The sequence below is a fragment of the Corvus brachyrhynchos genome, unplaced genomic scaffold (assembly GCF_000691975.1).
Source record: "Corvus brachyrhynchos isolate BGI_N302 unplaced genomic scaffold, ASM69197v1 scaffold116, whole genome shotgun sequence".
Classification (NCBI taxonomy): Eukaryota; Metazoa; Chordata; class Aves; order Passeriformes; family Corvidae; genus Corvus; species Corvus brachyrhynchos.
This window is the reverse complement of record NW_008240221.1, coordinates 5,610,735-5,638,503: the sequence shown is the minus strand read 5'-3', so window position 1 is coordinate 5,638,503 and position 27,769 is coordinate 5,610,735. Positions and strand designations below refer to the sequence as shown.

Sequence of the window (27,769 nt, the reverse complement as noted above, 5' to 3'; positions counted from 1 at the left end):
AAAGAAAGTATTTTTGTTCGGCTTGTTCTGCTATCATTTTCAGTGAGTAAGAACTTCTTAGGTGAACAGTAATTGGCTTTCTTCCTCCTCAAAGTATAGAAAAGGAAATGAAGGCAAGTTGTTTGAGATTTAAATAGTTTACAGGGATAAAAATCCCTTGTTTTCCTCAGGGACAATAGACAGTAAAGAAAAGTGTAAAGAACTAATAAATAAATGATAATGCCCATCAATTATAACTCAAAAAAAAACACTCAAAAAGCAATTGTTCCTGGGTGAAGTATTTTTGTTGGTTTTTTACACATTTGTATGTTCTTAATTGCTTTCTTAAGAAATGATGAATTCACCAACTCTACACTGTCAATTTGAAGTCATGGGCATTTTCAAGGAGAACTCAGAAGTTTCTATGTTGAGATAGATTTTCTATCCATCCTATTTAACACCTGACAAACTAGAGACTACTCAGCTGCAGTATATACAGTTTCCTTGGAAGGAATCTTTATCACCGACATCACTGTAAGCACAGGTTTGATAGCATCAGTCAGGGACAGTTTAGTTGGAGCTGCCACAGCCCTGAGGGTGGGGATTCACTTGCTGCTTCTCAGACAGCAAATCACACCCTTCCCTGCTGGGCAGGGAGAGTGCAGAGGGTCCTCTGAACAGTGAGTGTCACCGGGTGTTCCTACTCGAGCTCTACTTTGTGGCTGCTAGAATATACAGGGAAAAGGAGGAACACAGGAGGGAGCCAGAAAACAGAGAGAGGTAACAAATGCAGCAGTAAAACTGCAAGAAGTTAAAATGCATCAGCAGCAGCAGTCCCAGGCAGGCAGGGCGAGAGAACACAGGTTCTATGAGATGAAACAGAACTAAGGAGCAGAGCTCACTCAGTAAGACTAAAGTGAGAAACCCTCACCCATACATTTGTGCTTTTGCTAATCATTTTCAATCATTTTACAGCTTCTTTTATTACCAGTAATAAATAATACCTTCTGTCGCTATTTCTTCATCTTCATTGTCAGTACTGCTTAGTTTCTCTGGGTCACTTTCTAACACATCATTCACAACTGCTTTCTCTGTGTGAATTTCTGAGCTCACAAAGTATGCTGCCAAACCAAGTTCCTGCTCCAGGGTTGTCCTTACCAAAGAAGATGAATTTATTAAACGTAGGTCACAGTATCTCAGTGATCTGGAGAGAAACAGGAGGAGCTAGGATGAAAACTTACTGTAATCTACTGCCTTATCTCTTTTAGAAACACAGCCAATGGGGAATTTCAACAACAGACAAGATAAACCACAGTATTTTGTGCTTAATAAGATTACCACCCTGGTGCATACACTTTTCCTACTGCACTGAACATTAGCATCAGCATAAGAAAAAGAATAATCATTTGGATTCTAAACCTAACACACAGAACACGATTCAGTTGAACATACAAAACCATTTAGTGCTCCAGGGCATCCTGTCTGGCTTCCAGCTGCCATTCCAGAAGGCACTGATCTCTCCACACATCCTGGATTCATCCACACATGCAGATTTCTCAGCTACCCTAAGAAACCTAAGCAGCTATACTTCTTTTTTTAACATACCCATTCTTTCCTCTAAACTGGGATAACTCTCATAATATTTTTGGAGCTATTTACACCTTGCTATAAACAGAAATTTATTATCAATAATATGGAGTTTGTATTTATGATATAAAAATCGCCCCCAAAATGGCAAAGAAATGCCTCGACACTGAAATCTGTTTTCCTCTCACACAAGTAATCACACAGTTAATCTTTAGCTATTTGATAAGCAATGGATAAAAAAATGCCACTGAGAAAAGAGTGAATCTTCTTACCGTGGCAAAGACTCCCCTTGTGGATCCATCCCACTAAATATTAATATGCAAGGCAAACCTTCCAATTCCAAATAGGTCTGTGGCCTCCAATCTACATCTTCAATTTTCTGCCAGATCTGTATAAGGTAGAGAAACCCTGTTGGATATATGTTGGACATATATATATCCATTTGAGATATATCTATATCAAATAAAAAGACAGAAAGACATACTTTTATCACCCATTATAATAATCCACTTGTACAGTGGAAGAGAAGCCCCACAGCAGAGCCAAATTCAACACAGATAGATCTCACAGTTCCTAGAGCCTTACAGGCAGCAATCTGCCTGCTGTTAGTCTGAGGACATTGGGACAGTATGTTCCAGCCTGAAAAGGCTCCCAGCTTCCAAGCTGCATAGGCAGCACTGAGACCAGGGCATATGGCAAATATGGCACAACAGAGAGTAAAGCTGAGCAGGAGTTTTGGGGGAGAGAAGAGAGTACAGAGACTTCTTGAGGCAGATAATATATGGATGTCTGAGTCCAAGGAAGAAAATAATCTAGAAATGAGACTTTTTCACCTTAGAGGAACAGGAGAAAGTTGGAAGTGTTCAACACACAGCACTGTCCCCATTTACAACCCTATGGAGTCTCCCACTCTCCCCATAAGCTATCGGTTTTCCTGGTAACTTTATGAGAAATCTGACAACTCTATCTATTGTTTGACTGTTTTGCATCAGGCTATATTGCTTTACTCACACCAGTCAGTCCTTTTTGCTGTAAGACTGACCTACAGATAAGGAGTATCTATGGTAGGATCAACAGTCCAACAACTTGGCCTCTGACAGCTGTACATGTTCCCCTACTATACATGTCAGACAACATAATCAGAATGTGATTCAGAACTAATACTGATTTTTCAGAGTAAGCTATGCCTAATTAATAGCAGAATAAGATCAGCATTAGGCCTGGGATCTCAAATTACTTCACCTAACATGTATACTCAAACAGAATAAACAGGGTACCATATATATCTATTACAACATTCTAGAATGGAAACATCTTTGCTTTGGCAACCAGATAATGGTAATTCTATGAAGAGCAAAGGAGGCTTTTTTTAAACAGGTGACCCATGACTCTGGACTTAAAGGATATATATTAATCCATAAACCAAAACATGGTTCAGAAAGCATAAAATCCTGAGCTGTGAACACCAGGGTGCTTTAGGATCCATAACTACCATCACTGATCAGTAGGTAAATCGGTCTTCTTGCCACTTTCTGGTGACAAGAATAATGTAACTCTGAACTGGTCACTGATTAAAATCTCTTTTTTGCATTGTGATGTTTTTGTGAGAAAATTCAGCTAAAACTGAATGTTTTATTTGGCTTTTTAATGTATTTCTCATAGTCTCTTTAGATAAAAGCATTTCAACTGTTTCTGAGGGTTGCTACTGGAAGTCAAGTGCTAACCATATTAGTTAATACTTCATTGACCACAGGCAGGAGAGGAGAGGTGTCACAGGCAGCATACCTGAAACGTAAAAGTCATGTTCCTCATGGCAGTTTTTGTTTTTACTATAAGACTCCACGCTTCAGCTCATGACCATAACTCTCACCAGTAAAGTCTCCCCACCTACCCATCTAATGAAGCTTCCCAGCATATGCCATTCCACAATTTACCTTTAGTTGCTCCACAAAGTGCTTCCCGATTGTGATCCCGGAATTAGGATTTCCCAAGATTATTTCAAAGTTATCTTCAAGGGCTAGTCTTTCCCTTACATTATACAGACGCTCATATGCCACTGCAGCCAGCGGGATACATGGAATTCTCAACACTACCATGAGGCCATGGCCACTAGGACATTGTCTTGAAGAGTTTATTAGATTTTGGGTAATTTCCAGAGTTTCAACTGAGGTGTAGTTCTTCATCTGAGAAAGACCACACACTGCCATCATAGCTGCAGAGTAGTGTTGGATGAGGACAAAAGTCCTTATCACTGCACTGTGTAATCTGGGGAACCTGAAATAAACAGTGAATTAAAGAGTGAAGTTTTAAAGGCTGAAGTAAAAAAGCTATTTTTTACAAAATATAGTAACCTCAGGATTTTCTCCTGTAAAGAATCTTTCATATCTACTATACAACAGAATCTCACCAATTGCAATTGTACAGTATTTGCAAGGCATCATTTCACAATCAGAACTGATGTTGTCTCTCCATTTTTCTTAGTAAAGATTTACTAAGCAAGTAGTCCAGTAAGGTTACATCACTTTAGGTTATCCATACCTTACTGCTGTTACAAAATTCATCACAGAATACTAGCTGAGGCACTCAGTAATAACATCAATCAAAATAATATTCTCTTATCAGTAAGAATAGAATTCTTCACTGTGTGTTATTCTTAAGGGGCAGAGAGAGATGGGGTGTTTCCTTGTTTTCCTACTGAAGCCCTGAACTAACTTACTCTTGTGTTCAAGAGGACTGAATATGTAGGCAGCAACCAATAAGCACTCCAACTTCCCAAGCCCAGCTACACCTGTCTCCATTCCCAGTCTATGGAAAGGAGATCCATGGATATCCAATAGCTTCCTGTTTTCTGATTTTCACAGAAATGAAAACCAGGTGCACAGTAAAAAGAGTGCTTGCTATGGCTTGCTCAAAAAAATGACTATGGATTGCTCAGAATTTTTTTTTTTTTATTTATGTGTACCTACCACAGTGGTATGTTTAACTTCTCATTGTGTTCCAAGTGCAGTATACACAAACTCTATACATCAAAATCAGCCAGGGTCAGCAAGTGATAATATTGGACAAAAGTAATAACACAGTTAAAATTATGTGATGATGCAATGTTAGATTATTATAATATAGAGGTAGTTACAGGTTACAAGAGCACACTGTAAATTGGCCTAAGCAGTGTGCATGCTCATAGTAAAAGACAGCCTTGACTGATGCCACTGCAGGCCCCGTATATATTAAATAGATAGGAGAAAATACGAACAGGTGGTATGCCTTGCATATGTAAATGATGTGTAGGACAGTGAGAACCAAAACAAAAAAACCAAAAAAACTGGGCTTCTAGCTAACAACGCAAGGCCCTAAAAAGGACTTCCTAAGTTTCCCATGTTAAACAAAGGAGGGCCCCATACCTCTTTCCCAAAGCCATGACCATTGCTTCAAAAGAGCTGTCGTACCGAAGCAGTGGAATACTATGGCCAGAGAGGGTGGATTCAATGAATTCTGACAGTCCAAAGTATTTCTTGTTTTCATGGTATAAATCTACACCCTAAAGCAAATGAAGCAATAAAAATAGAAGGGTAAAGTCTATCAATAACTGATCTACAAGTGATTAACTGTTGGTATCTTGATATACATACAATCACATTCTCTAATAAACATACATCTACTCAGACATATTAGAAAAAGAAGAGAAAGAAATAGAATTAGTTTTTTTGAGAGAATGAAAGTTTGACCCAATTTTCCTCATTCCTTTCTCTCTCCCCACATATACATATACACAGACAGACCAGCTCTATGGAATAAATATGCACACATATGATGAAAATCCATGTATGTACATATATTTATGCAGTAATGCACTAGAGACAGAACTGAAGACGATTTCCATTTATGTAGCCCACAGATTTTTAGCAGAGCTACTAAGGTTTATGGGATATATAAAAGGAATAAAGAAAAAAAGCTCAAAAGGATAAGCAAAGGAAAAATGAACTTGCCACAGACTGAACAAGATGTTATTCAAACTTCATTCTTGTTTACAAAAATCATGGGGACTTCACAGTTTTATCGACTACATAAATGGAAAATAACTTATGAAAAGTTCACAAAAGCACCTCAAAGCATCCATCTTACATTGCTGTATGAAGAAGGCCAGTGGATCTCATTGTAAGGGCTGATATGAGTATGCTGTGTCTGCAGTGCATAGGGGAAGGAAGTCACATGGAGGGTCACAATATTGGGTGCCTCTTTCACCTCCCTGCAGTTCAACAATCTATCAACAAGTCCTGTCGACAGCTCTGTTTGAGGATAAAGACTATGCATGGCACTGCAAAAAAAGAAACCCAAAACTCTCCAAAGTGATCGGCAAAAGGGAACATTTGTGTCAGTGAAATAGCTTAAACCTGCATGTGAAATCAAAGTTAAAGGAACTTAGGACTCTTCTTTTACCCTGAAATTGTTGCACAGAAGGATGGGAAAAGAAATGCAAATTATTTCACTGCAAGTAAAAATTTCTGTGAGCCTAATAAGCTCTCTAGCTAGCAAATTACCAATCCCTTGCAGCTACCAGAGTATGAGAGATAAAGGATGAAAGGAACTTGATGTGACAGTTACCAATAGACACATAGTCCTGTAGTAACTCTGGTCAAATTGTTAGATCATCTTAACAAAACATGATTCTAACCTACAAAAATCAAGCTAGAAAAGTACAGATGGCAAGTCAGTATGACAGAAAAAGAGAGAAAAAGAAAATAGTTATTCTTAGGGCAAATCCCAGTATCACAGAATACTGACAGTCAGTTCCTTGCTCCTGTGCAAAATTTCAGTCCAAATTCATGCTATTTAATTTTGGGCATTTACCTGCCTATGTATCTTTATTAGATATAAAACATAGCTTATTAGGGTTAAGCAGCAATACAGGTACTTCCCTACCACTCAAGGATGTTATATGAATAAATGCCTCAAAGGCTGGGACAGCTGTAAAAGACCATGTAAGTTCCTAAGACAGGGGAGTTGAACAGGAAACCCTCAGGTGCAAAGTTTCATTGAACGTCATCATTCTCAACCAGTGTAAAAGACAAGACCTTCTCACTTCATTCACAAGCAAGATTCCACAGTTTTTGGTTTCAGAAACACTACCATGATCCCAAAGTTGGAATATGTTGGTGTTTTTGGAATTCAGAATGTTTTCCAACCTCCCCAAGAGCCTCAGAACCAGACAGCAAAAGCAGCCCCACTTCTCAGCAGGTGGGTTGTTGAGAAGCTATGGAAACAGAGCTCTGTGAGGGAAGCAATGAGTTATGCAAGTGAGCTGATGGGGAACTTGGTAAACACCGGACAGAAACTTCTCTCTTTTCCTCAGAACTCTACCTGGCATCACGATGAATCTACAGAAGCTTTCAATTCTTACAAATCAGTGATTTTGGATAGAAAAAAGCTAGAAAATTTCCAGTCAGTAAAAAAAAATAGGCAGCATGGTTGGCCACTCATTGTCTACTCCCTGGGTCAGGGTTTTGCAAGTTTTACAGCCCAGAGGACACTAACAGAGGATGATGAGCTCTGTGTACTTTCACAGGAAGCTTTCCCCTGAACAAATGACAAACAGCCAAAAAAACCAATAGCTGTGGCTGAAAGTAGATAAGAATAGGGATCAAAAAAAGCTGCAATGTTCCACTGCAGCACAATATAATAAGCAGGGTAAGAATAAGTCATGAAGGACCTTAAAATATGCTTATTAAATGCATGGGGAGACAGAGTTAGCAGAAAGATGCAAACAAAGATGAAGGAAGGGATAAATCTGAAATCCTGAGAGATAATCCAGATAATAATAATTTCTCTAAAAACAAGTTACAGCTTTCTTACCTCATTAGATCCCAGTGTGCATGATCATGGATTAGGACAAACAGTGTGTGTGGATTCTGCATAGAGTTCTGTAAAAAGACTTTGAATTTAATTTGGGCTTCTGCATCTAGTTTCATAACATACTGTTCCACTCTCTGCTTTGTAAGATGTTCCTTTTCTAATCCAAGTTCTAATAAAATACCTAAAAGAATGGAACAAGTGTCAGTACTTTTGGACATGAATACATCTAAGAATGTCCTGTAAATCTAAAATAAAGCTAACTAATGAGCACCTGAGTGCCAGAGATGAAACAAAGTCTGTTGATAAGTCACTTCGGAGGGTGGAACACAAATCAAGAAATCAATTTTCTCGAAGGAACCCAAATCAAGATTTTGAGTGCTGGAGTCAGCAATTGAGCAAATATGAGACAGCAATTTCTGAGCCACCGCTAGCTGGAATGGACGAATTTGGTGTCGTTCAATCTCGTAACCTGAAAAAGGCAAAATTCTGTTTAGATACATGCCCAAAGTCTAATCTAATGCAAAATGTTAAGAGTCTGGCAAAGAATGACTGATTAACCCTTTAAGGTATTTTGCTTATTTACAGAAGTTCATTTATGAAAATCCATATAGAATATGCAAAGAAATCTTTCTGTATTTGGACTTTTTGGTCCTATAAGTATCTGAGACCTGAAAGTGAATTTGAACAATAGCATTCTGCTACCACAGAAGTAAGACTTAAAGCTTCAAAAACTGTAATACCCAGTGGAATGAAGCAGAACATTCATCAGTGCAAATTTGAATATCCCAAGATGTGAGTTGTTGCTTGCCTCAGGATCTTTGCCTTCAGGAGCCTAGGACTTTGCCCAGAGGAATCTAACTGTGTACCCAGCACTTGGTCTCCAGTATCCTATTCTGTTACCTCTTTAGAACATCTTCCTTACTTACTTGTACACACAGCTGTTCCAGTTCCGTTCACTGCTGTTGGTTTATTCACTGAAGCAGAAAGTGATGAAGAGATGTGTCCTTGGTTTTCTTGATAAAATTTCTCCAGCAAAAGATCAATGTCACCCTCTATCAAATTGCGGAGAGACAGGAATAAACATCCATGTTAGTAAGAGCTGCATTTCAAACTGACTTTGTTTTGTAGATCTTTAAAACTTTTTATGTGTTTGCTAGCTATCCTGCCCTTGGCTTATTGATTGTTCTATACAGGAACCTTCTTGTTATTTTCTATTTTTAGAAATCTTTTTTTACAGAGTATCACTAATAAAATGAAGACCAGACCAGGGAATGATAAACCATCTCTGCAGACCAGCTAGGACATTTATGGAACGTGGTAGAAAACTAGCCTCAAGGCCCTGATGCAAACCAGCAACAATAAAGACGTAAAACTGACTTAGTTTATGTTCAGACCATGGATCCATACTGTTCACTAACAAGGATTACAAGAAAGTTGAGAAAAATCTGATAAATTTTTTTAAAACTCTAACATTTTTGAGAGACAGAAAAATAATTTCTAATACAGCCAAAACAAAAACGTGAGTTTTGTAGCTATACACAATGCTGAAGCAAGCAAGGTATACTTTACTAAAGTATTGCATATCTGCAAACAGATCCATTTCTATAGAGCATGGGCCCTACTTAACAGATGAAAGCTATGCAGAGAGTACAATATGCCAGACCCAGGCATTAGTATTTTCTCAGCACTTGAAAAGATGTTTGAGCATGTCTGCAGTGAGCTCAGAAAGCCAGGGCCTGCCCTGTGAAGTGCAGTCCAGTGGATATAGGTGGCAGCTATTTTTAGGATGCTCATTTACTTGTTCTGCTCAAACAATAGCAACAGCAGAGAACTCTATGATTCTCTATGGTTCTCTTTAATTTTGAGAACTGTGCTTTGAAGATACTAAGATAAACACTACATAACTACAAGATGATTTAAGGAAATTGAGATTCCCTTAAGCTACCACTCAAAATAGCATGACACAGAGAGCTTCTTGTGATCTATTTACCAACATGATGCGAATGGCAAAGAAGACTGTGACATCCCATTAACAGTGACAAATATGCTGCATTTGTCCTAGTTGTGAGATACAGTTTAACTTTCCATGTGGCTTGATCTATCCCCAGATAATCCTGCCAGTAGTAATCCTCAGTACACTCAGTTACAAAACGATCCAGTAATTGTGTCCCTCTGCAATTTTCCTCTCTGTCCCAGGCATCACAATCAAGTTCAAAGTGGGGTAAGTAGAAGGGGAAAATCCTACCTTTCATAAAATAGCTCTGATCTATCCTGCTCTAAATGAATTCTGTGCTCACGGCAAAAGAATTTATACATTCATATGGATATGGACTTATATAACATAAGGATGGATTTACATAGCTAAGAATAATATGCTCAGCTATTTGCTGGCCTATTTTTATGAAACCAATGGATTTTAGAAACTGACACTTTTAGGAGGAATCTCAATTCAAGTGTACTTTCACAACTCTGTCCTGCATTTTTCATATATTTCTTAGAGTGTCTTGCTTCTGGAAAGGAAATGAGCACGACTATTTTCTCAGACTTAAAAGTTTCAGGGATTTAGAAACATGCCTCTTTACAACCTGTTAGGTACCTGGGCAGAGTGTGCTAAAGAAGGACCCCAGAGTTTCCACCTTCCCTGTGACCAGCTGATAGTTAACTTCTTTTTGGTAGTCTGAAGGACTGAGCATGCTCTCAGACAGAACTCTTGCCTGATACTTTCCTAAAAGACAAAAAAAGAGGAATTTTGAAAACACTTTAAACTAAAGTTAAAAATGTTCTAAGGCATAACAAAAATACTTTACAACTAAATAAATACCACACATACAGAAATGGCAGAGATGAGTCTTTTATGTCTTTGACACATATATGCACCATGTAAAACAGATTCATGTTTTGTAATTCTTTGTATTTCATTCCCAGTTTGGAAAATATTTGTTGATACAGTATATAAAAAGACCATATAATATTGAAAGGAATTGCCAATTATCTTACAATCATAATGAATCTTTGAATGGCCATCCAGATAATTTAATTGTGAGCATAACCCTCAACAGGTTGTTGAAGGGAATGACATTGAAAGATCATCTTTTAGAAGCTAATGAAAGGTTCTCTGCAGTAATGTCCCAGTTGCACAGAGGAGGAGAGCTTTATGCACTGTGTGTGCTGTAACTCACTATTTGTAGCCTTGTCGGCTGAGAGGCTTTGGTGAGAAAATGGGCAACGCAGGTAGAATGTGGTTTGCTGGGGAGAGACCCAGTGGTGCAGTGTCAGCTTGGGTTCACCAAACCCAATCATTACTAGTTGCTCTGTTTTGTGAGGCAATTTACTGGAATTCCAACCAAATCCCTCACAGCATTGAATTACTCTGGTTTGCATAGAGATACTTTCTTGGGTTATTACCTGTTATCACAATGCAGGAATCAATGGCTCGGTTTCTACTGGCACATATGATCACCACATAGTTTGTCTTTACTAATTTTCCTTCAATGAGTAGCTTAAACATTTCTGAAAGCCCTTCTGCCAGGGAGTAGCTGCACTCAATGATATGGACACTGTCATTACAGGAGCTGGCTGCCAGCCCCGCCAGCCAGGGCAGCTGGGCTGAAGTCACCGGGGTGATCTGGCTGGGCACGTGGGGAAAGGCCTGGGGAACAGCCTGCTGGTACTGACGGATTTCAGACAGGTGTGATTCCCGCCAGGAACGCATGAATATTTGCTCCAAATCCTCAATCAAAGGGACCTGGTCTGCAGCTAAAAAAAAATAAGAGGGAAATATTATGAAACAATTTAAAAAACTGTTGAGTTAAAAGCATGTATTTTTTAAACCATGCTTCAGATTTCTGCATGCATGACTCTATTGCCTATAGCAGACGTAAAGCAAACTTTTCATTTTGAAATGCCTTTGTGATACTCATATAAAGCTGCCCTAATTTGAACCTGAGTACCAGTAATTAGAAATGTTTAAGAGGTTGAGTGCTGCCTGTCTCAGCATAATGCTACTTCTAAACCACAGATTGTCTGCAAGAACAGTGAATGACAGCTCTTTTCCTTTAATTTTCATCGCTGAGGTCCCAGATGATAGCAGAAAATAAAACTTGTATGTTTATAATTCAATCTGTCTGGCCTTCAAGACCTAGTTATTTCATTTTTTTCCATAATCATGAATGAAATAGTTTAATATCACGTTATCAAAGACTCATATTTAGTACTGTCCTGCCCTAATATTCCCTTTCTCATTTGCCTGCATGTAATATATTCAACGTAGTCTCTCTGGATGTAGAACAATCTTACCTAGTTGAACAAGGTAGTAAACAGTCAGTAAGAGCTGCATTTCCTCAGAAATAGGCTGTATTGTAGATGCACCGTATTGTTCATATGCTCTAGATAAAGACTGTGAATTTCTGTAACAGGTGTACAACAAAGGACTCACTATCACATCATTAATGTTCCCGCAAAGATATGGGAAGTTTCCATGACCTACAAAATAAATGTATGTAAACATCACATTAATTTAGTCATTTTCCATATACGCATTAAACAGTTTTAATAGTCAACCTCTTAAAATGGATAGTGTTAGCAGTGTTTAGAGGTAGAATATATCTTTACATCTCTTGGAAAAAAAAGAGGCCTTGTTGTGGGGTTGGGGGGTTTACCTTTAAAAATAACTGGTTTTGCTTTACAGATTTTCAGCAAGTTGTCCGGAACTGAGACTGGTTCTCCTGAGCCTACCATTGGAGAGGAGGCTGGTCCCACCAAAGCAGAATGTGGTACAGATGACAGGCTTCCTCCATCTAAGATTTTAGACATATTATTACTGGAGTCAGGTCTAGTAATGATTTCCTCAAAGAAAAGTTATTCAGCGTCTTCTCATACCCGCATTTGCTATCAGTATTAACTGCTTTTTATGGCTCCATCACACAGCTCTTGACCTGTTACTACAACCCACACTATTATGCTAACAGTCTTGGAGGACTAATTATGTCACTGCAACATTGGACATCCCACATGCATCTAAAGATTTTGAAATGTTTATAAACAGTTCCAGGTATGAATGCAAGAATACAGACTCTTATGTGATATCAATGCACATGTAGTTATGATTTGTGAGTTCTGGGTGATACATTTCGTTTCACTCATTAGAATGGTTTTATTGCTGTAAGAAGAAAGAAAAATGTAAGATTCAGTGTTTGCTCAGCCATAGCTTCTTTATGGTAATTTTAATGTAAACAATAGTACATTAAAAGAAAATATTTTGGAGGAACTGTATTTATTTCACTGCGTGTCACTCCTGTCTGTCTCTAGACTATAAAATCCAAGTGCCAAGAACATTATGACAAATGATTGAAACAATGGATGGTACTGTTATTATGGACCTGAGTTATGATACTAATCTTAATATTCCAAAGGTGTTTTGGTGTCTAAAGATGGACCCAGGCATCTGTTGGGATTTGCTAATGACTTGATGACTCGAACCTAAGGAGACTTAGGCTCAGAGCCTCAAAAAGCATCTAGGAAATAAAGCATCTAGGTGAGCACAGAGAAATCCCTCATATGAATCTGCATGTGTCTTTAAAATAATACTTCCTTCCCCCCTATAATTTTCATGTTCTAATGAAACAAACAAAATCATTACCTTGCGTATAGCTTACCATTTTTAATTCTGTTTGGAGCCTGTGTATTGAGCTGCAAGTTCCAAGTTTCAGTGGACGATGGAGATTCTGGTGACCAACCTTTATGGCGCTTTTTTGGAGGGCCTGAATTTGTTAATGTGCCTGAATAAGAATAACGTTCCAGAGAAATATCAGAATAAAATTTATTCAGGTTTGTGCATGGTAATTCAGTATGTTTTGACAGACTGAATGTATTCATCAGTATGGTAGTAGAAAAGGTCAAGTCTATGAATATAATAATTTTGTGTGGTTTATTTTACTTTGTTGTGTCCTGCTTAAATTATTGGGAAATTTTTGGTGCAGAGAACTCTTAATTATCTACGTAAACTTCACTTATCTAACACCAATGCTTTCTCTCTACTAAGAATAATACAGTAAGTAATGAGACATAATAAGAATCCTTTACAGTATAAATATTTTGAAGTCAACACTGTGGGCATTTTGCTCCTTTTATTTCTGAACACATGACACAGTGTTACATGGAACTTACTGAAAAATAATATTGCTGAGGGTTTCTTTTCAAAAATTTCCCCATTTACAGGATTTTTGCCACTTCTTGCTGATTCCGTCTTTGGTTTTATGTTTTTCCATATTAACTCCTATCAAACTACTGCTACACCTTCCTCCTACCCATGCATAGCTTCAACATTTTCTTCTGTAAAAACAACTTTCTTAACGGTTTTTTCAGGAGCTCCTGATGACTAATTTCTTTAAATTTTTTCATCATTTTCTTGAGTCTTCTTGTGCACTCCTGCAAACTCCTAGGAAGATGAGCTTCCACTAACATCAAGTATTTCTAATTATTGAGAGTCAACGGTCCTCCTGGAATTGCTCAGAAACTTGCAGGATTGAGCTATTTCTGTTTCTGGACATGACTACACAGAGGTCGTAACACTGCTTAACCCTGTCAAGGTGGTATCTCCAGGTGAAAAGTCCCACATAAATTTCGAAACAAAATAAGAATTTTATATAAAAAGGTGTGGGTTTAATTTTGAAAAATTCATTAAAATTAAAGATAAACCCGAGGTCTTCAGATCTAGAAGGAGATTGTTCACTTGCAGACCCTCACACACGGGGGTTTCCAATGACTTTGTCCCTTACCCTTTTACCACGCGAGGGCAGACTTTGGCCATTTGTGCTGCTCATCCTTCCACTGGGTTTCCTGGCATAACGTTGTGACAAAGTCACAAGATACTTAGAGCAACACAAAGGACTTTTTTATTTGACAGTGCTGTGCTCTTTTCTGCAGATATGTTGATATGTGAAATTAATCCTTCTGAAATGAATTAGCAATAATGTGCTGCTGCACGAAAAAAAGAGATTAAGAGCCTGAATGGGCAGAGAAGGTGTATTTGTCTGTGATGCCAGCAGGGAAACTTGGGAAGACTTATCCTAAAACCGAGCTACAGTTTGTTGCTAGCCATAGTGAAAACTAATTTTCTTCCTTAAACAAACCAGTGACACAGTCTGTGACAGAAAACAATTAACAAAAATCATTATAATAATGCTATAGCGAGGGCAGTTTCTTGAATTTGGAGCCAGTTGACAAAGTCTATTTCTCCATCTCAAGGTGACCTGCAACACAGGAATCATCCTATGAGTTATTCCTTATAAATATTTCTTAATTCCCTTCACAAAATCTGTTTGGGAAATTGATGCAAACTGACACATTCTTTAAGAACCTGGATTCAGAATCTGGCCTGTATCTCTATTAAATAAATGAACTGTAAATATAAGGAAAAACATCTAGTTAATATGAACTGTAACAAAACTGTGGCTGAAAACATATAAAGAATTTTTTTTCCCTGGAAATTAACACAGAAAACAGTACTGTAGTCAGAAAAGACTTGGAAGAAATTTGTAATTTCTATTCATTCAGGAAATTACAAACATTATATAATTTGTTCAATGGTTCTATTATACTCATGGAATACAGAGTTTAGGGTTATTAAACAACAAATCCATACAAATACCTAACACCGAAGGTCTTGTCAGAGCAGACAGGTTATTTTTCATCAATTGTTGTTTAGGTGACTCCTTGCCATTATAAACTGCTGAGCTGAATGCTGCTGTTGAAGGGATGTGATCTGTGGCTGCAGCTGGCAAGAAAAAAAACCCAAAGTATTTACATTAAACATTTCTAGGTCGAGAGCCTCAGCTGATATAACAAACCAATCATTTCATCATTTCATTTAATAGAGCCATCGGGATCTGCTCAAGAGTGAATAAAATGCTGAATAAAACAAACTACTTCTGACCTCCTACTCCCAATTAAGTGCCTGGGCAAAATCTGATTCTTCAATTAAATGCGTATGTCAGAAGCTGTAGCTTCTTTGCATGACCCTGGCTCTTACATAAAGTTTACTCAAGAACCAGCCAAAAGAGAGAGGTTGTTTAAAATTTACTAAGCCTCCATCCCAATCTTTCTAAGATTTTTTTAACTATACTGCATTTTAAAAAGCCAAAAAATGGAGGTGTTCTCAAGCCTAATATACTTGTAATTAATGTAGCTTTTTTGTAACATCTGGGGGCGAAAAAAAAAAGGCAATCTGCTATTATAAAGAGATTGATGATTTGCTCTGGAAGTGCACCAGTATTCCAGATCACAACTATTTAACAGGCTTCTATCTTACACAGAGAACAGAATATAACCACCAACAGATGTGCTTCAGCTCTCCTCTGTAAAAACTCAGGAAAAACCTGTAATAGTCACAAGACATTAAAGAGCTGTTTTCATTATAAAGAAGCTCAGAGAGATCACTCTAGCCTCTATCATTTATCACCTTTCATTTATGTCAAGTTAATGGAAAAGTAAAGGTCTCAGAAAGAATTTTTAATGCGAAGAAAGTTACAGATACCAATTGTTTGGTTTTTAATTTTAAAGTCACTTTTCTCAGCAGAAAAATTCACAAGCTTTTAAACTGATGCCCATATAATATCTGTATTGAATAGGATTCTGGTCATAGCATAAAATAGACTGGATCAGACGAAAAAGCTAAAATTACACTGGATGCTGTAACAGTTGTCATCTGTGACCAGACAAGCGACAGCTGGAAAGACACTTTAGAAATAAGGGCTTTTTAAAACATTTTGGTTTGGTTTAGCTGTGAGCAAGCTGCAGAACACCTGTTTACTATTTGTTAACCTTTTATACATAAACCTGACAGGAGAGAAGGGACAGCAAGAAGCCTTCAAAGTATAATTCTTTCTTTATTTGTAATAGATCTCTAATTCTATTCAACTTGTTTTATTAGGCAGTGTGCCTACTTGTTTGTTTGCCTTTGCTTTCACATGAGTACACCCAAATACACAAGAACAGAGGAGTTAAGTGGAAGTGCAATCCTGGTGTGTTTTCCTTCTAAGCAGTACCTGTTTGCTGAGTCCCAGCCAGAGCACTGGGATTTGCAGCTGGGAGCGGCTCACTGGAGGTGCTTCCTGAGAGGCCCGAACTCTCTGGCAGTTGGAACAAGGTGCTTGAGCAGGTACTGGCTGAAGACTGACGGCCTCTGAACTCTTAACAAAAAAAAAAAAAAAAAAAAAAAAAAAAAAAAAAAAAAAAGCTTCTTTATCTTTCTGATAATTTCACACATTAATTCTTAGAGGCTACAGCACTTGAATGAAGGAACCAATGTCTTCAGACAGGCCAGGCTTATATTAGGTCAGACAATGGCTTTTTACAGCTGCTCTAGCAGTCACCTGGCTTTAAAGAGTCTTTCAAATGATCTCATTCAGGCTTTACACAGACGCCAGCCCTCATGATAGCTAAGCTTGGATGATAAAAACCAGAGCTCAAGGAAGACAGCTTCATTATCTTACCTGCCCCTTTCCAGCAGATTACAGATCCTTTGGTCAGAGCTCCCTGTGGATTCCTGACCAGATAATACTTCAAGTGTTTCTGTTTCTTGGGCTGAGTGGTCAGTTTAAGATTAATGTGATTTGAGAATTCTGTAAAGTAGCAGAAACCCTTCTTGCCACAGCCAACACAATTGCCAGAGAAGCCTGATAAAATAAACAATACACATAATCCAATGAGATAGGTGGGTCACTATTAATAACATTCAAACATGACTCTTTCCAGAGGAAAGACTGTATTTATTTATGTTTGAGGTTTTTGGTTTGTTTTTCTTTTCTCACAGAGTGAGATTTCTATTAACGCTTTCCTTAAAAAAGGTATTTTCACTTTGTGCAAAAAGCATATTGCACTTTGGATAACAGACTGTAAAAACATAGCCCCACGTTTAAAAAACAAATAAAATGGGCCATATTTTCCATTTTCTCCTACCAGAAAAAGGTCACAATTCCTATTTATTACCTACCAGTGAAAAGTTTCTGGTTGAAGAGCACTGAGTCAATTGCTTAACCCCAGCCATATTCAGCACCACAGCATGTACATGCTTCATTTCTCTTTCAATTTTCATTGAAATATCATTCAATTTCACTGAATTTCATTTCACCCAATTCAATGAAACATGCAATTAAGTCTCAAGAAATTAAGTATATTTAACCTACTATATTTAAATAGATCTGAACATATTTAAGTATCAAGTGCCTCCTATAGATGCTATTTTAGACAGGAAAAAGTACTAAGCCATTCCTGAGCTATTAATTTAAAATAGCTTTGTCAAATTATGGCTAGACTCTGTCAGCACTTCACAGCAGTTGAAACTATTTATGATTACAGGAACAAAGTGTCTGCAACTCTATAGACACAACAGAGACATAGTCCTTCCCCGTAAAGCTTTTTGTACTCAGGCTTGATGGGGCATTTCCAGGGATACTGCCATTTCCTCTCATTCTGAGATACACAGCTTGTGCCTCAACAAGGGGCTCATGGTGCTGATGTCATTATCATCGTAAATAAAGGGCACTGCTCACACAGCTGCCTTAAGATTCTTCTTTTTTTTGTCCATTCTACAAAGTATTTCCTAAGACATTTTCATCTTCCATCAGACTAATGCAACTGTCTGAAAATACTTATGATCTACAGGGGAATTAAAAGATAATTTTGCCCTTGGAAATTTTTTACACATGACCTGAAGTGTGATGCTTTCTTTCATTTTAATCATATGTAATGAACATTTTTATGTGTAATAACAGGAATTGAAATGAAAAGAGTATATTCAGTGAATTGAAACATGGCAAAAATAAAGGAAATGTATTTCACATAACGTGGACAATGACATTGAAAAGAAAAAATTGGAATAAAGGATCAATAATATTGTAAATGAAATTAAGATCCACTTAGGAAAATTCTTTCAATCACATATCTCAAACAAATTATACTTAAAAACTAATGGCCAATATTTTTTTCTTTCTGTAAAGTACAAGCACTGAAACATAATGCTTGGTAAACACTTGTTGCTTGGTTTTCAACCTAAGCACTTTAGTTAGTTTTCAAAAGGTTCAGAAGAATTTATTAAAAACTAAAGTTGATGTGGATTTTGGTCTGGTATCCATGGGAACAAGGGGCGAACAACCATTGAAAGCTGCCTATTATCTCTCTGATCCTAGTCAGTAGGATGATAAAAGTCATTATGACTCATAAAATCAGGACAAGTCATGACTCTGCAGAATATATCTGCAGACTGTTATATCAGTCAGCACAAAAGCATCTGTCTAACATCACAGAGCCTTGAGTAGCTGCAATAAAAGCAACAACAAAAGGAAACAATTAGAACGGATGTGGCAAAAGCTGTAGAGTTTGCATGCATTTTATGCTGATTAAGCAATCATGAAAAATGCTTTTGCTAGTAAATGAAAACTTCTCATATATTTGGCAGCACACAGAGCATCACAAGAGTAGCACTGCAATTTTTGCCTGGTTGCCACTCACAAGACCACACCTGTTTTCAAATTTCCTCTTTCTTTTTTCCAAATGTACACTTTTTAGGTTTTATCATTTTTCTGGGAGTGTCTGGCAACTTGACAAAGCCAAATGTTGAAGTATTTGTTAAATCCAAGTTGGACAGTGGACATGAAAACTTATCATTTGGACTCCAGATTTTCAGATCACTTTTGTAAATTTACTTTTGTAAATTACATCTGTCCATTTAGCAATAACTTCTACCTGAAGAGACCTTTTGCCCCAATCACCTATTTTTAACTCTGTGGCGTCTACTGGAAAATTAGTTTACACCCTATATAGCATACAGGTGAGGCATAGTAAGGATTAAACAGATCTAAATTGTCCACTTGTTTTGAAAAGCCCTTGGATGACATTTTATAAGTTTATTTTTCAATTTTCCTTTAAGTCAAATTATCATCTTTCACCTCAAGTTGCTCCAGCCTCTCTGAGACCCGGTGCTTTCTTGGAAGCTGCCAACACCCTTTTCCATCCCATTCCCTCTGACTGACACTCTTTGGTGACAGCCATTGCTTCATTAATGCAGTTCGGCCCCGACACCACAGATAGAACACAGCATGCTCATAGTTCCAGCGCAATAAAATGCTCTTCGGTCATTTCTCATTGCAGGGGTCTGCCACCCCTGCTCAGAGCACTTTATGTGGCAGATTGAGTAAAACTGAGAACCCAAACATTTCATCATCCTCCTCTGAAGGCCCTGTTCATGCCACGGCCCAAGGCAGCAGCTGATAAAGGGGACAGCTTGTTTCATAAACAAGCTGCATTAAATATTCTTCCATACATTATAGAGAGGACAAAGGTTAGGGGAGTTGGGGCAGCCATAAGGTGACTCAATATATCTATGTCATGGGATTGATTTCACAAGAGAATTAGAAATCAATGCCTGGAGTTTAGGGGCTAAAAGCCTTTCACCTTTAGGTCACTGGTTCATATCCAGCTCAGTTCAGTTGTGACTGAAGGCTGTTCCCCTCTGAAGATTGTTTAATCAGAAGATGTTTGTATCTGTGATTTATCATATGCATTTGCTTGAATTTGCTCACATCACAATGATCAATTGTCCATAATTTAAAAAGCTATTCCACAGCAGGGACCTTGTGCTCTGAAGAAGGACCTTGGACCAAAAGGTTATGAAATCTGACCTACCTTCTCACTGATAAAATGGTTCCTTTGGATCAACAGTGAGCTTGTGGTAGGGATAAAGAGAGTACTTCAGAGTGGAAGGTCATGCACTCAATATTTCATAATCAAATCTCTCATAAACTAGCAGAAAATTTTTTTCTTGTTTCTCTTTTAAATGTGTAACAGGCTTTTAATTAACATTAATATTTTGGTGGAAAGTTGGCAGCTTGCTTAAACAAAGAACGCTTATATTTTCAACTTTTCACCACAAGTATTTCCTCTTTTCAGTTCTACTCACAGGAAAAGGCACACAAACACTGACAATGCCCCATGGCTTTCCCACCTACTCAGTACCACTCCATTTGAAGACTGAAGTCCTAAGTTTAAAAAATGAATAAAATAAATATGGTCAAGTTGGAGAGCTCCATTGTACAGCAACTCAGTACTGTTACAAAAGCCCAACAGATCATTGCATATTTATAAGAAGCAGCCACAGTATTTTATACTACAATGTTTTCATCTTACATACAGCTTGCAATGCAAGCAAACTAATCTTTTCCTCTGTCATTCTGACCTCAGGGACCCACTAGAAAAAAAAAGGATTTCTTGTTCCCCACTAGGAAAGTAGGCAGCTCTTTGGTCTTTTGGAAAATGATGGGTGAATAGCTGCTTTGTTTATCATGAGAGACTCTCCTGAAGAGTGAGGACTAGAAAAAAAAACAAAACAAGAAGAGAAAAAAAACCTTAGGAAAGGTTCGTGTTAGCTGCTTTAATTAGGAAACAATAAATATCTCACTATCACAGATCACTTCCTCCAGCTAAGCATTCCTTTAGGTTGCATAAAACCCAATAAACAGCTTCCTAAAGGCAAAAAGCTGAATCTGTTTTGCAAAGCAGTTAAACCTGTGATCAAACATGATTAACAGAATCATATGAGGAACAAGCCTAGAGACAGAAAACGTTTTGCTTGTCAAAAATATAGTCTTTTCCAGAAACTATTGAGGTTTCCTTCCTATGGAATAATACATCAATTGTAAAAACAAAGAAACCAAACAACCTCCAACAGAAATTACTTTCAAATCACAAGCACATCTGCCTTGATGGTGGGACAACTTAGTAGCATAATCAATAAAATGGCTCATGCCCCAGAGGCATATAAACAGCCCCTAATGGGAACAAGATCATAAGTTAAAACCTGGCCCTGAAACTACTGAGATATTTCCTGCTTTCTTCTGGTCTTTTTGTACAATCCACAGGTATCATCAAAAACACATGCAGCAGACCATAAGAAGTCAGGAAACTATTGGGTGAGTAATGAGTGTCTTCTCTCATCAAATCAAACTGTTTTGAAAAAAATCTACAGTACTGGGTAACAGCTGCCTTACAAAAATACAGTATATTAGAAAAAGCATGAAATTAGGCGAAAAACCAGTGGGGTTGAAGGGTCACAAATGATGTGTCTGTATCACCAGTAAGCCTTACCAAAAGTGTAGGATATACTCTGACTCATGACAGCTAATTTCAATTCAGAATTAATCCAATTCTATTTCCCTCTAAACTTACAAAGGCTTGAAGGGACCACTTTCCATGCTGTTTCAAAAGGCCAACATGTTTGACGGAGCAGTGCCTAAACTCAGAATACCAAAAATAAGGCTTCTATGCTGTCTTGAAAAGCAAGACACTAAATAGTTTCCTTTCTTCATACGACATGTTTTCAATTTAAATCTACCACCAGAGAGAGGACACTGTGCTACATTAATAGATTATTTAAAGTGAAAATGGTTCTCTCTTTTATCCCACAATGTGTCTGAAACCACGAGACTACTCCTGTCTGCTTCTAAGTTTACTTCCCCTGATTCGATTTGCACTGGTGTATGAAAACCTGAATCAAACAATCATTTCTATCTACAGTATGATCTATTGTACAAATAGTATGCTATCCTCATGTTAGTAAGATACATAATTTTTTTCATTAGATAGGGGACCAGGAACATTCTTTTATGTCCAGCATCCAGATGAAGACTTTGGATCTTAAAGTATACAAGTTCTTTTCCATTTAAGCTTGTTGTAGAATACATAAAAGTTATACTACGGAGTTTCTAGAATTCTCTCCAAAAGAATGTGGTTCACTGGGGGTTGAAGTGTATAACAACAGTCAAAAATAAGCATTTAAATGGTTTCAGGAAACTAAAATGTATTAAAAAAGCAAACTGAGGATGCAAGTAGCATAAAACCCTCCCAATTATGTTCCTGTTCTTGTTTAGCATGCAATTAACAAATACACGACTTCCTCTCTGCTAACAGCCTAAGGAGCCTAAGCTGTTAATAGTGCTAGGACTGAATGACTTGAGTGGTACAACATCCCTGTCTTTATCTTTAAAATGACAACACGTGGGTGATTTACACCACTCCTAATTCTTTTACAATCACTGGTCAAATGCACTGTGACCAATACAACTCTACAAGATCACATAGGAAAAGAAATTACTGTACATAGAATCACATTATGCACCTTCACACTCCACTGTCAGCCCAAATGCCTTGAAGAGTTGCTCAAACTGAGATAACAACCGAGTTCATGTCATACCCCATCTTTCACATGTTTGTGAAAGAAACATCTTAAAAGTCTTGGTAAATATTTCCTTTTGCTATTCAAAGCTCAGACTGGTGCACAAATATAAGATGCATCATTTTTTTGGTTAACTATGAAAACAATATGTACGAACCTGAGAGTGTCTGATTGCAAACTGAGTTCCCCCTCCAATCATGCACCGCCTTTCCCAATATAAAAGCTATTCCATTTTAATAACATTAATATTCAGTTAATTAAGTCACATGGCTGCAGATCTTCCCCATTTGGCTTGATTTGGATGATGTTAATGGCAATCAGAAAGACTAATAAAAATAGATAGAAGGACCTATTTTTATGTCGGAAGTTAAACTTTTAAGTAGATTAAATGCAATAAATTGAAGTATCCTCCTAACAATATTTTTCAAACACGCAGTATTAACTGATTCCACATATAGGAAAAATTTCAACTTATAATCACTCATATTTATTTATATTGTGATGATAGCAAAAAGCCATAGGTTAGAATCCAGAACCCAGGCTATTGTTGAAACACAGTGGAGAATATTATCCCTATCTCAAAGAGGTAAACTGAAATGGTCATCTTTTTTTTGTAGTCCAAACTATCATTAAACTGTTTACATGTAAACAAGAGCCTGAAATTTCCACTTGAAAGCCCTACAGTCTGTACACATCTGTATTTGGAAAGCTAAATTAGCGACAGGCAGCAGTTCAACCAGTCCAGTTACCAGATGTGCAGGTCCAGCAACTAGGACATGAACCAGCCAAATAATGACTTCAGCCTTGGACTAATGGACAGAAAGTGATGAAGCATCTCTAATGAAGTGGCTCACTCTGCATTTTTCCAAAGCAAACACAGCCAGCTCTGAGTTGTTATCTTCTTGTGCATCACCTGTGAGCATTACTGTAAATGTGGAATAGAAACAAGATCTGCTGAACTCAAAAAACAATTAGCTATTAATTGAAGCCACAGAAGAATCCACTTACTGCAATCACTTACCTAACAGGGCATTGCGTCCATTATCATCTGGCAGGAATCTTTTATCCACGGCACACACTAACAGGTGATCAGGTAAATTTGGTGACTTTGCACCAACAAGTAAAAATCCCGATGGCACCTCAATATGATCATTGGAAATTGAAACCAGTCTCAAATCTTTACCAGCCTGGCAGAAACCTAGAAAAAAATCAATTCAACTTATTTTAAGTTGACAAGGTGTTTTTGTTTCCTGCTCACAACTGTCTTCATTAAAGGACTTCCTATCTTTTTAATGAAAAACAAAGTCTTACCCTCTAAGATCAAGGGCATACTAAAAGATTATTTTCTCCCCTGCCTTTTGGTCAGCTATAAACAAATTTGAAAATGTACAATGAAGTTTCTCTTGATGGTAGTTTGTAACCTACTTATTTATGAGACTCATCACCAACATCATCCTAACTTAGGTCAGACACTGGAAAATGGAGAAAATAGTCCTCAAAATCTGGTGAACTTCACCAGCTTTTCCCAGGTTTTCAAGTATTTTTACAGCTTCATAGAATGAGGTACACTTTAAGCAGAAAAGAGTCATGATAAAGCAATAAGAATTATCACATTCATTTTAGCAAATGCCATGCCTACAAACTCAACATTTTAAAGGTTGTGCTGCCTAAGAGAACAGAAGTTCTGTCCTTGTACCAGACATTCCAGCACAAATGCTTATCTGACACTGAACAAAGACCCTGTCAAATAGAAGAGCAACTGAGAGCAGTCCAGCTTTATCTGGAAGGTAATGAACACTGACATTTTTAGGATTTCTATATCATATAGATTATCTCATTCTGATAAATTATAGGGGAAATAGCCCAAATCATACCCTTTTCAGTAGGGCAAGTGCTTCTGACAGCATGGTTTGTACTCTTACCATCAGTAGTGCAACATCCTTCTGGGGGAGGCTTCATCTGGTACGAAACAGGAGGACTACTTGATTCTGAGCCTTCCTCCTCCTCCTCTTCTTCTTCTTCGTCCTCATTTTCTGCTCTGCTGCCAGCTGCAAATTATCATAGCATAAATGACTTAGACAACAGAAAATGCTGGCAACAAACCAGTGAGTGGACAGGGTGACCCAGTTACAGAAAGTATTACAGCAAACTGGGTTCTCTCCTCTTGACAATGACTTTACTCTTGCCAACTCTTGATAGTTGTTGTTCCTTAAAGCTCCAACTTCCAGTCATGCTTATGATAAAATGTATATCACCAAGAAAACAAAGATGTTAGTTCCTGTGCAAAAGAAGTTCAAAAGCATGACTCAACTGCACCTGAGAAAGTAAAACACACTAAAGGACAAATAAAAAGAAGTCTCAACTTATTAATTTTAAAAATCACATTATTTTAAGATAAGTGCACAATTTTTAGAGGACTAGTTTCTAATGTTTGAACTCTTGCTGATCAACAGTGTAACTGTATCATTTGTTTACAATATTAACAGCCAATAAAACCCAAAGTCATTACTTCTTGGCACTTTAGAATGTCCTGGCTACAGTGTCCAAGTACAGAATTTGTTAATTAGGTGTTGACCGTGTCCTTGATTTTGTACAGGACACTGAAAAAACAGTTCCTGCTTGAAACTAGTTTCACTACAGGTGATGCCATGACAAGAACACCTAATTCTCAGCCCGTCTGTCTCCTACCAGAATCCAGAGCTCCAAGTAATGCACTGACACTCCTTTGCAGTGTCAAGGAAAGGCAGATGTTCAAGATGATTCACACCAGCCTGTGCATGGACTGTGCTAGTCCAGGAGGCACTATGGAAGCAGTACTGAATGCTGGAGAGGAATATAGGCTGTAAGGTTCAATTTTTAGAAGGCTTTACGTGTGTTTAGACAGCTTTATTGCTGTATGTTTCACCCCTTCAACTAGAGACTGCCTCTTTCCTTTCATGCAGGATGCAACAGCTCCAGCAAAACATTCTGACCAATGACTCCATCCCCTCTTATGGCTCAGATATACTCATGACAAATGGGACAAATGTGGCAAGCAGAGGAGAGCAATTAACTGGTACATGGGGAAAGCTTCTACAGACAGGACTGAGGAACATTTTACACCAGAGACAGTGCACGAGTACTAAGGGAACCCAGTGGAGTTCGTGTCTTAGGTTTCTAGGTGTCTGTACGGACACACCTTCATCAAACACAACACAAAGAGCTTCCACTGGCAATGTTGGGTGGTGAAGGGCTGCAGGTACTTGAGGATCAGCAGAAAGCTGAATAGCTGCTTGTACTTGGGCAAGTAAAAGACCAGTTAGGCACTGACATTACTCTGCTGATCCAGGTTTTAATCTTGAAACAGAAAAACAATGAAGCAGTGCAGTCATCCTCCAAAGCCCACTGTCAACTGGACATAACTTCTTTGCTTCAATTGACTTTGGATCAGGTACTCAGAATCCTGTAAGATATTATCAAGGATTTCTCTTTTCTTTCCTATGACCCTCCTCAGAATATCCTTTTATTTTATTGACAAATTACTGTACAATCAGCTAGACAAATACTACAGGACAAATGAGAACTAGGGAGGAGAAAGTAAATCTGGAGTTTGAAGATCTTTCTGTTAAGTTCATTAAGATTTAGACCCCAGTCTGGAAGAGGATTTGAAGGGTATATTTACATTTAAACTCTGAACATCAAGCTCCAGTCCTGATGCACACAACTAAGGACCGAACACTAAACACAAGTGTTTTAAGGGCATGGTCTAAAGACAAAAAAGCTGCAATTGAATGAAGGGAAAAGTGAATCTTTTCATCTATGCTATTTAGGTAAAGGGTAAACTATGTGTTATGACATAACCTTGACTAATATATCCGTATGCAATGTAAAAGGGCTGAGTATGTCTTTCCTCTCATTCCTCTTGCTCCCAGACATGAAATTCCTCTCCTCCTTCCTCTTTGTGCCAGCTCTGACACTTACTAACTACAGAAAAAAAGTGACCAATTTCCTTTTTTCTTTTTGCTGGGTTTATGTATTAAATTAGCACAGTGGAAGAGCCAAAAGATGGCAAAACTGATGAAAAGGGAGAAAATGGGAATGTATGGACAGACAAAGTGAACAGAACAGAATATGTTTATTTCCCTTTTGGACAGAGGTAAACTGTGAGGTTTGTTCAACCATAATAGGTGGTTTAAGAAAGAAACAAAAAATGGAAGTGGAGACTAAGAAATATGAGAGCTACAGCATTTTCAATTTGAAAATGAAAAGAGTAGAAGAGAAAGTACTCAAGCATGAGCAGCTGCCACCTGTAAAGGGTTTCATTAGCATTGCACAAGCCCCCAAGGATGTCTCTCTGCTTCAGGTGCCTCCTGGACCTCAGAGCATAGGGATTCATGTAGCCAGAAGTCAAAGATTCAATTTATGACAAGGCTGCAGTACGTAAGAGAAGCTTGAAGACCTCTTCCACCTGAGGATCAGCCTAGGAGGCACTCTATTATAGGTCCCTTCAGAGTTCCCCTTGTCTGAAACTTTCATGAACAAAATGCTCTCTGCCAGGCCGTTACGAGACTTTTAATTACACTTCAATTTTGTTTCCATTAACTACAAGGAACACAGAATCAGCCCCTCAAGGTTTGGAAAGTTATTTGAAAGTGTTGAAAGAAAGAAAGAAACTACAGAAGTGTGAAATCGCACTTTTGTTCCTGAATCGTGGATCTGCTCCTGTGGCATCTTTCCCAAGTGATGTCATAATCAATTTTGTGACATCACAGCTGCAATGGAAAGTTTATAAAATCTTTATGGAATGTTTGATAGAATGTCATGGTTTAGCATAGTGTGGGTTTTTAGTTAAAGAGGGCTCCATCAGCTACAGAAGTGATTCTCTTGCAAAGAGGTGCTTACAGCTTCCTCTATGACCTCACAGAACCAATCAACTGGCTAGTTTGAATATTGGCAACCTTTTAAAGCCACTTAAGAAGCTTCACACGCCTCTGTGATCCCCATTTAAGAACGAACAAAGCCGGGGAAAGCTCTCTTGCTTCCAGCTTTTGGACAGGTAACTGGGAGCCCGCAGCGCGGCCCAGCGGGGCCAGGCCGGGCCCTGCTCAGCATGGCCCGGCCGGGTCAGCTGCGGCGCAGCTTGGCTGA

General features: G+C 38.0%; 1 protein-coding gene across 4 annotated transcripts in view; it reads right to left on the bottom strand.

Moving 5' to 3' along the window:
* The window catches only part of GREB1 (growth regulation by estrogen in breast cancer 1), an 89,382-nt gene that overhangs the window by 26,084 nt on the left and 35,529 nt on the right, over nt 1-27,769 (bottom strand). For 3 of the 4 annotated variants that reach the window (XM_017745075.1, XM_017745076.1, XM_008641783.2), the window contains 18 exons: nt 24,565-24,690; nt 23,664-23,840; nt 16,908-17,090; nt 16,461-16,604; nt 15,065-15,190; nt 13,071-13,193; nt 12,075-12,212; nt 11,713-11,898; nt 10,822-11,172; nt 10,013-10,141; nt 8,343-8,468; nt 7,688-7,885; nt 7,417-7,597; nt 5,689-5,881; nt 4,968-5,104; nt 3,501-3,840; nt 1,839-1,954; nt 984-1,183 (listed from right to left, as the gene is read on the bottom strand). In XM_017745075.1, the coding sequence (XP_017600564.1) occupies nt 984-1,183; nt 1,839-1,954; nt 3,501-3,840; nt 4,968-5,104; nt 5,689-5,881; nt 7,417-7,597; nt 7,688-7,885; nt 8,343-8,468; nt 10,013-10,141; nt 10,822-11,172; nt 11,713-11,898; nt 12,075-12,212; nt 13,071-13,193; nt 15,065-15,190; nt 16,461-16,604; nt 16,908-17,090; nt 23,664-23,840; nt 24,565-24,690 (3,174 nt within the window). Of the gene's footprint in view, nt 1-983; nt 1,184-1,838; nt 1,975-3,500; nt 3,841-4,967; nt 5,105-5,688; nt 5,882-7,416; nt 7,598-7,687; nt 7,886-8,342; nt 8,469-10,012; nt 10,142-10,821; nt 11,173-11,712; nt 11,899-12,074; nt 12,213-13,070; nt 13,194-15,064; nt 15,191-16,460; nt 16,605-16,907; nt 17,091-23,663; nt 23,841-24,564; nt 24,691-27,769 lie in introns of those variants that run through there. The other variant, XM_017745077.1, reaches the window with a different exon arrangement.